Genomic DNA, 12311 nt, shown 5'->3' on the forward strand with positions numbered 1-12311 from the left:
TATAAATGAACTAGCCTCTGTTTACTTGTGTTTATTTTCAGTTTCCCACTGTTATTTTAAAGACAAGTGGTGTTGATTGATTTCCAGTAGAGGTTCATTCGGTGCCCCGTGGAAGCCTGTGACTCTGCATCTCAGTTCAGCTTTAAAGAAACGCATCAGACACACCTCCATTAGTTAATCTTTTCCCTCCTTCTCCAGCTCTCCTCTACAATAATACAGCAATGTTCCTCCCATATGCCTGCATTAATCACCATGATAATCACCCTCCTCTGCCTCCTCACAGCTGAAATAAACCAGATAGCACATTCTGTACAAGAATGAAATATGATGGATTCTCACCCCAATACACACATAAATAAAAACATAATTTGTGTCTCATAATATAGCTGGGGCACGGTGATCTGAGGGGAAATATGGTGAGGAGTGAGAGTATAATACACACAAAGATTTGCTTCCTAAAATATCACAAACAAAGAAAACAATTAAGGCCAGCTTTGGAAAATTAGGGGGAAACTAACTCCAAAGTTTTGCGAGTAAAAACTGTTCAGTAAAGTAAACTGAAGGCCTTAAGATATTTCCATCTGGCTGTCTGGACTAATACACACATTAGCATAGCGTATGGTTTAGGGTTTAGTTTAGGGTTTTATAAAAAGCAGCTTCAAATCCTAAATGGTGTATAAAACGTCACACCTCAAAACAAAAAGAGAAAACCACACCTTGCGCTGGCAGGAATGTTATGACAGTCTAAGCCCAAAGTGTCAGAAAGCAGATACAAGAGTGATATTATTTCTCTAATTGTATTTCAGAGCATTGCCATAACTCTACAGTCCTATTCAATGCTATACATTACAGTGAAAGCTCCCCTCCCAGTCATAACGTCAAAGCCTAAGGAGTAAGAGAATTATGTTTTTGAAGGAGGGGATTATGAATATTAGGCTTGAGACCTCCCATGATGTCTGGGACCTCTTTTCTTTTTTTTTTGTCTGAGTTTAAGCCCGCTGCTCACACATACCTGTCCTCTAGACCAGTGATTTTTCATATCAAGGACCCCTAGGTTAGTCCACATAAGGGCCACGGACCCCCCATTTGATGAGATTTTGTCTCTTGGACCCACATCTGAGAATATTTTTATTGTTAGATATGATTTTGTCAAGAATTCCATGACTATCTGTGTTGTAGGTAGAGAGATAACAGTGAAGCCATGATCAAAACAGTCATTCTTCTACATTCTCTAATTGTGTTAATTTCTTGTAAATGAAATAATGCTAAAGTTTATGCTAAACAATTCATCAATTTGCTGTGGTCCCCGGACCCCACGTTGAGAACCACTTCTCTAGACATCCCTATTAATCGCTCCAAAAAGGTTTTTTTTTTATATCTATCATAAATATTTCTTTGGCTACTATTCCATCCCCTTCTAGCTTCAAACATGTAACGGTTCAACCCCTCCTCGAGAAGCTTAGGTCAATTACTGGAATCGAAAGATCTGAACTAACGCCCGTCATTATCAAAGGTTTTAGAGAAAGTAGGTTAAACTCAGCAGATATTTCTCTGAAATAAATGCTGTGAAATTCCATTTGGCCTAGCCAGCGTTGCTCGGCTTTACAAGCAACACCGAGGGTCAACCCTGCCGAATATGTATTTGCTATTAGGACCTTAAGAATGTGCGTTTCATGTGAGATTTTGAACTGATATTAAATGGGTGGGGAAAAAAAAAATCAACACAAGTTTCTTAGGATCATCTCAATGCTTAAATTTATGGTGGTTCCAACAATGATATGATTAATGGGGGGCAACCGTGTTTACACAAGGTTATGTCAGACAGCTTTCTAGCTGGCACATCCCATTACTCCTCTGCACAGCCCTGCATCAGATAAGGGCCTCACAGTGACACACTCCCCTCAGTAATTAGCAGCACAAGAAGGAGCCAAGGATCAATGTGTTTTCCATTGGAGGGATTCTGGCAAAGCAAGATCAATGAGGGAATCAAGAGGGGATGGGAGGGAGGGAGTCACAGAAGGTTTTAGGCGCAGCGTTTAAAAAAAAACAAAACAAGCTGAAGACATGTTCCAATGATTATTTGCACTTGCTTGATTGATTTCTTGTTACTCTGGGTGTTAATGTACACTCGCACTCCCACTTGTGCACATTAAATAAGCATTACTGGTCAAACAGCAGAGGTGGGATCAGCACGTTCATCAAAAACCAAGAGCTTGAAAACCCAGTTAGCTTTCAGTGAGATTATCTATTTGAAATGTATGAGGAGGAAGTGCTGGATTTCAATTCACCGTCCAAGGCCACAGTATAATGGCTGCCTGTTGCATTGTACCTTTCCATGAATACAGAGTGGTGGGGGAGAAATTTTTAGCTAATAATTTAGACTGTAAATCTGCAAGGTTATCTTAAGTCTCTGTGAGCCCTGAAAGTCAGGAAGTGAGAGTGCTTCCTTTCTATCCCTGCTGATGTGATGATAAAACCACTGAGGCGTTTCATTACTGCCACGCCACTTGCCGCTTTAATGTCATTGACACTCCAACAACCTTTACAGTATCCGTCTCTCAGCATCGCAAATACTGATGCTCCCTCTGTTCTCTTTCTGTGTGGTGTTTGCTATTGGTCATGAGTAAATAGAATAAATAGATGGGTTTTTCTAGGCTAGGCACTTCAAATTGATTTGCTTGCTCAAACAATTTGTTCTTGCTCAGCACTGGCTAAATGACTCTGCAGCCATTGATCCATTGACACGGCATGTCATCTCGTATTTACTTGAAATTTTTTTCTTTGCTTAAGCATTTCGCTAATGCTTGCCTGATGCCCTAAACATTGCCAAGTCCTCGGGGCTGAACTGAGGCTTGTACCTTTGGGGATTTACAAACATAAGCTTTTTTTAGTTTCTTGTTTTGGTGTTCTTTTCTTCAGAAAAAAAAAAAAAAAATCTTTAGAAAAAAAAAAACCCCAAAAACTTTCATCCATTAGTTACTGCTATCAAGAGATAATGGCATATTATTTTAGTCAGCCAGACAGGAACTCTCAAAAGAGAACATTATTTCTCTCTCAGCCTCCTACATAGCGTTCTCTTTTCCACATCTCTGCCTTTTCTTCTCTTCAATCCACTTGATAGAATGGGGTAAATTAAGAGTTTGAATTGTGAATTTGCCTTATTTGTCTGAATAATTCAGCAAATTAGAATTTAAGGAAATGGAATACAGTTCGGTGAGTATTCATTTTAAAAATGCCATGCGTATTCATTCCAGTTCTGTTTTTTTCTGTGCTCTATAGGACAGTTCTGTGAGTAAGATAGAAGAGTTTGTGCCATATCCTCAAATCTGTGACGCAACACAGAATGAACTGGAAAATAAAATAATACATGACAGGGTTATACAAGAACAGGTAAATACCACCGGCATAAAAAAGGAAAAAGTAATTACATAAAAGCCTGTCGGTGAAAGAAAATGTGATCAGTAAAATCTTTACTTCTAAAATTCTAAAAGGCAACTAAAAGGCAACTATTATAAAGTAAAACAGGGTTAATATGACCTTCCATGCATTTAGTCTCCTGTCAGCAACCTGGTAGCAGAATTGCTGGAAAAACAACTCCGAACCAGCAGGAATAAGAAACCTTTTTTACCTTTAAAAATACTAGATGAAGTAAGTAACAAAGTATATTATCATAAGTATAGTGGTGAAAGGAGAATAATATGACAAAGGGGTTATATTTAGAGCCGGCCCCAGAACTGAGCCTTGCGGCACGCAATACATAATCATTGAAGAAGCAGAAGAAGCACAATCACAAATGGATTATCAATTAGAATGGCATGATTACTGATGTTAAAAGGCTCTGTTTAGGTCAAGTAATGCTAATACACGGCAGAATCTGAACTCATCAGGATATTATTAGTAACTCTAAGAAGGGCAATTTCAGTACAACAGTGTTTACAAAAACAAGACTGAATTTTTTTGTCTACCACCTATACAACTTGTTGTGATACAGTTGTATCAAAAACCTAATCTCAATTTAATCTAGTCTCCAAAATTCAATAAAAGGTACCTTGGGAATGGGCCTATACATATTAAGGCTGAATGGATCAATGGAGGGATTTTTCAGCTGAGCCTAAACACTTGCCATCTTAAATTAGTCAGGATCACAACCGGTGAAAAGAGAAATATTCATATCAAAGAGCAAGCTAGGTCCTCACAACCCCTTTGAGGATATTAGTCAGAATAACTAAAGAACTGGAGGACGGTCTCATATGTGATACAGTATCCATAAGGTCCTGCGGTGAAATTGGCAATAAGTGGCTTCCAGTCGAGACCGGGGCAGACTGTTTCAGCAAGAGGAGTGATCTTTGATCTGGAGGTTAAAAACTTCTCACAGCCAGCAGTACAAGAAGCAAGAACACCATTAGGGGCAGATTTCACAAGGCAATGTGAGACTTGTTTCCACTTACTGCAGATGGAAAAAAAAAAAAAAAAAAAAAAAAATTCTGAAGCTGATACTTAAAAGATGTGAGACATTACAAAGTGTTCGAGACGACTGTGAGAACACCCTTGTTGATTTTCTGTAGTTACAGACACATTTTCTAGTTCGTATATAAAGTGAAGGTCATTTTATAAAGTTGAAAACTGAATCGCAGCCTTCAAATCACTGTCACTGTAGCAGCTCTAATTTGATGGGTTTTTTTTTTTAATAATACAAAGAAAAGCAATATATGCAGTACAGCATATTGCTTCGTATAGGAGACCTTTTCACCCCCATTAATGCTCAGAAACTATTAATGGCAACAGAAAAAAGATAATTTCAGGTAATTTCAGGTCCTTAAGTACATCCTGACGACATCACATACTGTCAGAACATTAGTTCTGTGGTTTCTAGCTTTGTAAGATAACAGTTAATTTTCCACACATAGTGACTGAAATAGCCTTGGCTTGATGATATGGTGAATTTAAAAAAATGAGTGGCATTGCCCTTTCAAGTTTCAAGATTTGATTTAGTGTAATATTGTATCATTTAGCCAGTTTCAAGCATTTGCAGGGGAAAAATGTCTTTGAGTGGATCAGTTCACGTTTTAAAGAACCGGTTGACACCTGACATAAAACGCTCAGCGGCATCTGGACAGCCATAAGAGCCTCTGTTTCTGCTGCTGTAATGCAATTTGCATACTGTATGTGATGAAAATATGCAAGGAATCTACAAACAAACAGACAATATGTTAGTTAAAACTCATCTTTCTCATAAAAGGTGATTGATCAACTTGATAAAATCACTGGTAATTTGTTACGTGTTTAGTACATACTGTATGATCCATTTCATAAGTAGTTTAGTTGCTGCTGTGTCAATTCTTGACTTTACTGTAGATGAGGACTATTCTGATGCTAAAAAAGATTTTGTGCCATTTCCCTTACAAAATGATGCCAATGTGTCATCGTCTGATTACCAATTTAATAAAAGGTATATATAAAAAGCTAAAAACTTTGCTCTATTATTGTATGCTCAAATGCACAATACGCAATTATGTCCAAATAATCAGAAATCCCCCCCCCCCCCCCCCATGTCCTATTAATCCCTAGGTGAAGGGCTTTAGGCTTGAAACGAATGTGGCCATATTGTTGCTCCTGCCCTGTCAGTCAAAGTTAAGCGCCGCTCATAAAACCCGAGCAGTTGGAGCTGCACAAGATGGCAGAAGGTTGACAGAAAATGTAGGACCAAAAAATCCATGGAAGACAAAGATCCGAGAGTGCAGCAGAGCATGTTTTGAGCTACACTTTTGCCAAAGAATCAGATCTAATTACTATCAACTGTCCCTCAACTGCCCACATGGGGTCAATTCTCTGACATCCTTTTCATTGTGAGCTACGCCGTTATGATTGTCCATCAAAGGAAAACCGGCTTTAATTATGCCCCCCCCCCCACCCCCCATATCAATTTTAAGTGTTGTCACTGACTGGTCCAAAGGGGCTATTCCACCGCACGTGGAATATGAGATGTTCACTGCTTCACTGCAAAAAAATCTCCATCTTAACAAGTCATTTACCCTCTTATTGAGTCCTAAAATCCTAATTTTCTTAAAATAAGTGAAAAAATCTGCCAGTGGGGTGTGATAATTTCACTTGTTTCCAATGCAAATCAAGAAATTTGTAGAATCAAGTGTCATTTTACTTGATAATAGTGCAGTGATCTGCCTTATTCTGACTTGTTTCAACATACTGACACTCATTTTCTAGAAAATTCCTGAATCTAGTGAAGCTGCATTGAAAACAAGCGGAGTTATCTCATCTCATTGGCAGAATTTGTCTCTTGAGTTTAAGAAAAATAAGATTTTAAGGCTGAATATGAGACTAAATGACTCCTTAAGATGGACGTGTTTTTGCAGTGTTGTTACAGAAGAGAGGATGGTTCACTCTCTTTAAAGTATGCAAGTGCGTAAGTCAGTGCTTTAAAACAAGTAATAATGAATTTATGGTAATATAGCACAGGCGTCATCTTAAATTATCTGGATTTTTAGAGGACACACAGCTTGGCCAGAACACCTAGTCACCAGGTGGAGCTAAAATGCTGTGAATAGCGAGGGTATGCTGTATTTACATTAAGCCGGAGACCACCACAAGCACGGAAACACATTCCCCTCAGCCAAGGTCAACTTCCAACATCATTAATTATCACTTTATTATCTTTACCAGCAGGCCACGATAAAGTCACACCACAGCTTAGATGATGTGTTGAAAATGAGGAGCATTTCAACAGTGACTGAGGATTGGTTCCATTTGAAACGCCTATCTGATTTTAGACAGCTTTTGTCCTGCCTTTCAGCACGAGCTCTGGAAAGTGAATATTAACCAATGTCAACTGCACTTCAAAAGGTTTCTTTGATGGTTATCTTCAGCCTTGACTCGTTGGTGGAAAACTACTCTAGAGATATATCCATGAAAGCAACATAACAAGTCTAATAGCGGAACACGTTTTCCCCCAAATGGAACAAGTGACACGAGGATTATTATTATTTCAAGCCTTTATGAATTAAAATCTCTTTATTGTTGCCGAGGTACAATTTGTTTTTGACCGCACTGCTAAATAAATAAAACATTATGACACCCCCAAATGATACTACATTACAAAAGATAACACCTATGACAGCATAAATAAAGACACCGGGGATAGCCTTATCAATAAAATAGTTATATTAAAGCCCATTTCTGCCCATCGCTTGTCGAGGAGTTGGATGGACAGGGGAATGAATGCGTGTTTATATCTGTTCAGTGAACACTCGGGGACTGTAGTGTCTGCCTGAGGGGACAAGTTGAAATGCAGGAAGAATACATGTGAGGGATCTGAAATGATTTTCCTCGCCTGTTTTGTTCAAAAAAATGGACCAAAGAGAGGGATGCTGCCTCGCACCCGTGACCCCCGTCGCTTTCTGAATCAGACTGTCAATCTTCGATTTCACTGTGACCGCCAGATTACTGCACCAGGCTGACAGCTGATATGGTTATATATTGATATGACACGATTATATGATGATATATGATTATATGACACAATGTATATTAGTATATGACATGATATGACTATATGGCATATGATTTGACAGGATGCATGATATGTGTTATATGATATCTAATATGATATGACAGATGTTCTGACTAAAAATGTCAATTGTAGGCTGAATTCTTTGCCTTTTTGTGTCATTTTTGTTATTTATTTTTACTCTGTTTAATAGGTTAAAAGATTCAAATGAATGAATTGGAATGTGTGTAAAAAGAAAATCAACTGTGCAAAAAAAAACCCCCAAACAAACAAAAAATCACCAAAACGCAGGTATCTTATAGAACTGTGAAAAACACTCAAGGCTACTATTTCTTAACAATCATTTAGGTGTAACTGAACTCATTCCCAGGTCTAAGAGTCAGTGTGCGTCACCATGACGACTCACCTATGAAGTTGAGGTAGCCCTCTCCGCCCAGGCCTTGAGTGAGGAGGCGGATCATCTTATGCAGCTGGATGCCACGGTCGATGACGTATGTCATGGGAATCAGGGAGCTCATGTTGGTGTACATCTCCTTGTCCATTAGCCAGAAGGCCAGAGTCTTGTCCCCAACCAGAGCCTGGCAAGTTGGGTTAGATTCAATTAGCCACAGCTAGATACTGCTAATGCTTTACTTAAACCGTAAATTGGGATCATGAGGTAATGGCCTACCTGGTCATGACTCTCCGCATAGGCTATGCATTTCTCTCCATAACGCCTGTTGGTCAGTGTATGGACGATATTGCCTATGTTCCAGTCCTCATCCTTTAACTCCTTCAGGATCTGCTCAATGACAGGGAGGGGTTATTGAGAAAAGGTGTGATAGATGGCCGGCTGAGAGATCCATTCAGGGTCTGACTGATGGCTGAAGCTCAGCGTTGGGTCCTGGCTCTGTCTTTCTACCTTTCTTAACTTTTCTCTGGGTTACACTTCCTTCTCAGATCAATCTCTGTTTTGACATCTCTATATCCCCACCATGAGTTATGTCTATCTTTGAATGGCGGTAATGGAGTTTTTAATAACTTCCCTACAGCCCATGGGTAGTCAGGCATCAGCCTTCCCCACCTGAGATGGGCAAGGTCAGAGCCTCTCATCCAAATGGAGGGATTCAACAATAAATCCAGCCATGGAATCAATGCCCTGCCGCTGGCCTGCCCACATCCACACTTCCTGCCGAGGAGTCGTTTGCAGAGGTCAGAAGGAAATGCAGGCAACCAACAAATGCATCACAAGTACATCTGCCCACACAGTGCAGCTATGGTCGCGAACAGGAACTGGCCCTAATCACTCAAACTTGCACAGGCAAATGGAGGCACAGGGCAAAGTCAAGACAGCTACATGTACAGCAGAGGGCAGAGGGATGTTTTAATAAACGAGCATGAGATGCTAGAAAGACAACCACAGTATCAATATCACTACTAAATGGAAAAACGAGGAAAAAAGAGTGAGTGTAAAGAGCAAGTTGTTGTGAACTTAACCTCCAAGAACCCTCTGTGATAGACACACAGCCTGTCTGATTGGCAGGGGAGCTGGCGAGCCCATCTCGGTGACAGGCTGAAGCCTGCTCAGTGGAATTGGCCATGACAGGTGATTGACATGTCAGGAAACCTTTATATTACTCTACAGAGCCATAATCCTCTGAGTAAAGAGAGTAAATTGTGCCGATCAATATGTCTGAGATGAACTGGCTGGTCCACCTAAATAGAGGGTATCCTGGCCTATATCACCATCTGTCCACATTCACTCCTCTTCACCTAGCCTGTGTGGCCATATTAGTCATTACCGATGCCACCAGAAAGCCTCTGCGAAGCACTTGTCATCTACATGTACAACAAAATCTCAGATCTTTTAACTCCCTGTGAGCCTGAGATTCTCAAAAAAAGCCCTGCTGGCTATTCTTAAATTTAATCTCAACACCAAAAGTAGCCAGTTCCCCTGCTGCCTGAGAAGCTTAGCTTGGGCATTATTTTTTAAAATAACTTCTTCAAAAAGAAAAAAAAAAAAAATCACTTTTCAACAAACCCATTTTATGTTGATTTCATTTCCCAGTTTTATTTTCACGCAAACCTGTTTTTGATTCATGTAAACATTTTGTTCTTTATGTTATTTTTTTTGGAAAGCATATCGTAACACTATTTTGAAAACTGATTTTTGTTGTTATTGTACTGAATTTGACTCCTGCAGCTGAACATAGAGGGCAATAATAGCTGAAAATAAATAAATCCCCTAAATGCTGGCTTTTTTTTTTTTTTTTTTTTTTTGACCAGCTCCAATAAAAGAGCTAAACAAGTGAATCTGCAGAATATACCCCCGAGATCATCCTAGCCGCCTCCACATCCACATACAATCAGACAGACAGACTTTGCACTTCCTTATGAATCATTACAATTCAATTCAACCGCAAAAGTGGTCTGGGAGCAATTAATCTGGGAGTGGAACTGTCGAAGCAGAGACAGGAGTGACTGGGTGGACGACTTCTCTACCACCAGCTCACCCACATCAACCCCAACCAGCCAAGCTGCCTGGCACCACTGACACTCCACTTCATCAATGATAATGAGCAGTGCACAAATCTTACTTTACAAGCCTGCTGTCAGGAGCAAACCAGAGCGCCCAGATTAATTAGGCAGAGCCAAATATAAAAAAAAATCTCGCAGTGCAGGATGAGGTCATCTTACTGCCACTGACATACTGTGAGTGATTCAAGGGTCCCTCCACTTCCATCGCCTCGTCCTGAGGTGCTGGAAAAGCCTTGGAGGCAGAGAGCCATTTAGTGCAAAGCCCTTGTTTTACATTTGGCGACTGGCCTGAGCATCCAACCTCCTCTTTTTTAGCAAACACATCTATTGGAACTGTGTTTCGGATTGCGTTGCTATGGGGACATCCGCTCTTCACACATATAGTGCCACCCCCAGAGGAAGAGGTGAGCCGAGAGAGGAGGAGTATAACACTCAATCCCACGGATCAAGCTAATGCCTCCCTATCTTTATATTTTCACTGTTTTGGAAATTAATGAACTTTCTGCCCACGCAAATGTCTTTGCCTGCGGCTTAGCTCTACTGAAAGGCACTCCCTCGCTCACCTCACAGTTCCCTGTAATAAGCCTCGCTGAAGGAGCCAACACTGTCTAAATCCTGCAACCGCCAGTTAACACAACATACAAGGAAGGCCTCAGAGTGCAATTAGCTAATAGAATAAAGCAGGATGAAGCTGAAATTCTGCCGTTACACAGTGTTTCCCACAGAATTTGAATGTATTTGTGGTGGTAGGTGGGTTGGCAATAGTTCCATTTGTCAAACAAATAACTAACCTAAAGAATAGAAATGACACCCCTTTTACAGAGAAATCTGCTTTTCTGCCCCTCTGCCCTGCTACATCTCTCTGCTGTGCTGTCAGTTTCACCTGTATCTTTACATCGTTAAATTACAAGCCTTTGACATAGGGCTGGGCGATAATTCGATATTATCGTTTATCGTCTTTCAGTGGAATCATATCGTGATGATATGAAGATATTTTGATATCGTGACACACATTTCTGCTGTCTACAGTGATGATGACAAGCAAATTTTACTTAAAAACTCTGATAAAATGAGGTATGGTAGGAATATTATTTGAATATTTCTGTTTTGTTTGACATCACACCTAACATTACCATTCGGTTCAATGAGATGAACATTAATTTGATTATTTAACGTGATTTTGCATACATGAACCATATCGTGATATATATTGATATCAAGAAAAATCCTTATAATTGATTTCAACCATATCGCCCAGCCCTACTTTGACATTATTATCTACTGTTTTACTGCAGCTCCTCTGGTCCAGACTGTCCCTGCTCCTCCTCAGGATGAGTCCTTTTCCTTCTCTGAAAATATTTTTCAATATTAATCTGGATTGAGGGAGCAAATATTCAGAGTCAGAGTTAACATTAAGTTATATTGATATTATAATATCAAGTTAATATTAACGTTATCAGTCCACTCAGTGGATACTGACTAGCAGCTAGGCTATACAGCGTGCTAACCTTGGAAACTCAGCTGTATTCCGAGTAACGTTAACTGTTAGTTCTTCTTTTCGGAAATTCAGTCGGCCATCTTCTTGGCATGGAAAAAAGTGGGAGACATGTGCAGTGGGAGGCGAACAGACGGGTCCGGTGAGAGAGAGAGAGAGAGAGAGAGAGAGAGAGACAGAGACCGAGCAACAGAGAGAGAGAGAGCGAGAGAGAGAGAGAGAGAGATCGCGTGGAGCAATTAGGGGCTGAGCGAATCAATGCGCTACACGCAGTTCTACGATTAAATAGTGAAAAAAAGAATCTCATTAATTATATTAAAATTGAAATGTGATAATTATTGTGAATACATTTAATAAAAAGTGTGTGGATGTGAAAAAAAAAAAAAATTGTGGCGGTCAGTGCTGATATTGTGGCGGCCCGCCACAAAGTTTTCTATGTGTGGGAAACCCTGGAGGGGTAGATCGAGGGGAGATTGTCCACTAGTTAATCGATCGCGGATGGCGTCGTTCTCTCTGACGGATAAAAAAATAAAAATAAAAAATGCTAAAATGAGTCGCCAAATACACTTTGGCGGCCGTGTGTGGGAAACACTGAGTTAAAGGAGGCGAGCGGAGGGCGACGCCGGTTTAGGGGGTCAAAGAGAGTGGGCGCCCCTTATGGACTAGCGATGAAGCCGTGGACATGTTTAAGTAAACAAGCTGCTTCCCGTCATCGCTTGCAGGCAGTCTGAATTTTATTAAGTCATGTTAATTGAATGGTTTGCGCTTCCAGAGTGA

General features: G+C 40.2%; 1 protein-coding gene across 1 annotated transcript in view; it reads right to left on the reverse strand.

The window, feature by feature from the left end:
• Positions 1-12311, reverse strand: part of gbe1b (glucan (1,4-alpha-), branching enzyme 1b) — a 75057-nt gene that overhangs the window by 26969 nt on the left and 35777 nt on the right. The window contains exons 11-12 of the mRNA XM_071515510.1: positions 8193-8303; positions 7929-8100 (exon numbers count right to left, since the gene is read on the reverse strand). Of these exons, the coding sequence (XP_071371611.1) occupies positions 7929-8100; positions 8193-8303 (283 nt within the window). The remainder of the gene's footprint in view (positions 1-7928; positions 8101-8192; positions 8304-12311) is intronic.

The sequence above is a fragment of the Centroberyx affinis genome, unplaced genomic scaffold (assembly GCF_046629955.1).
Source record: "Centroberyx affinis isolate AG114_WGS23_722 - 3 ecotype Tasmania unplaced genomic scaffold, CSIRO-AGI_Caff_v1 ptg000358l_1, whole genome shotgun sequence".
Taxonomy (NCBI): domain Eukaryota; kingdom Metazoa; phylum Chordata; class Actinopteri; order Beryciformes; family Berycidae; genus Centroberyx; species Centroberyx affinis.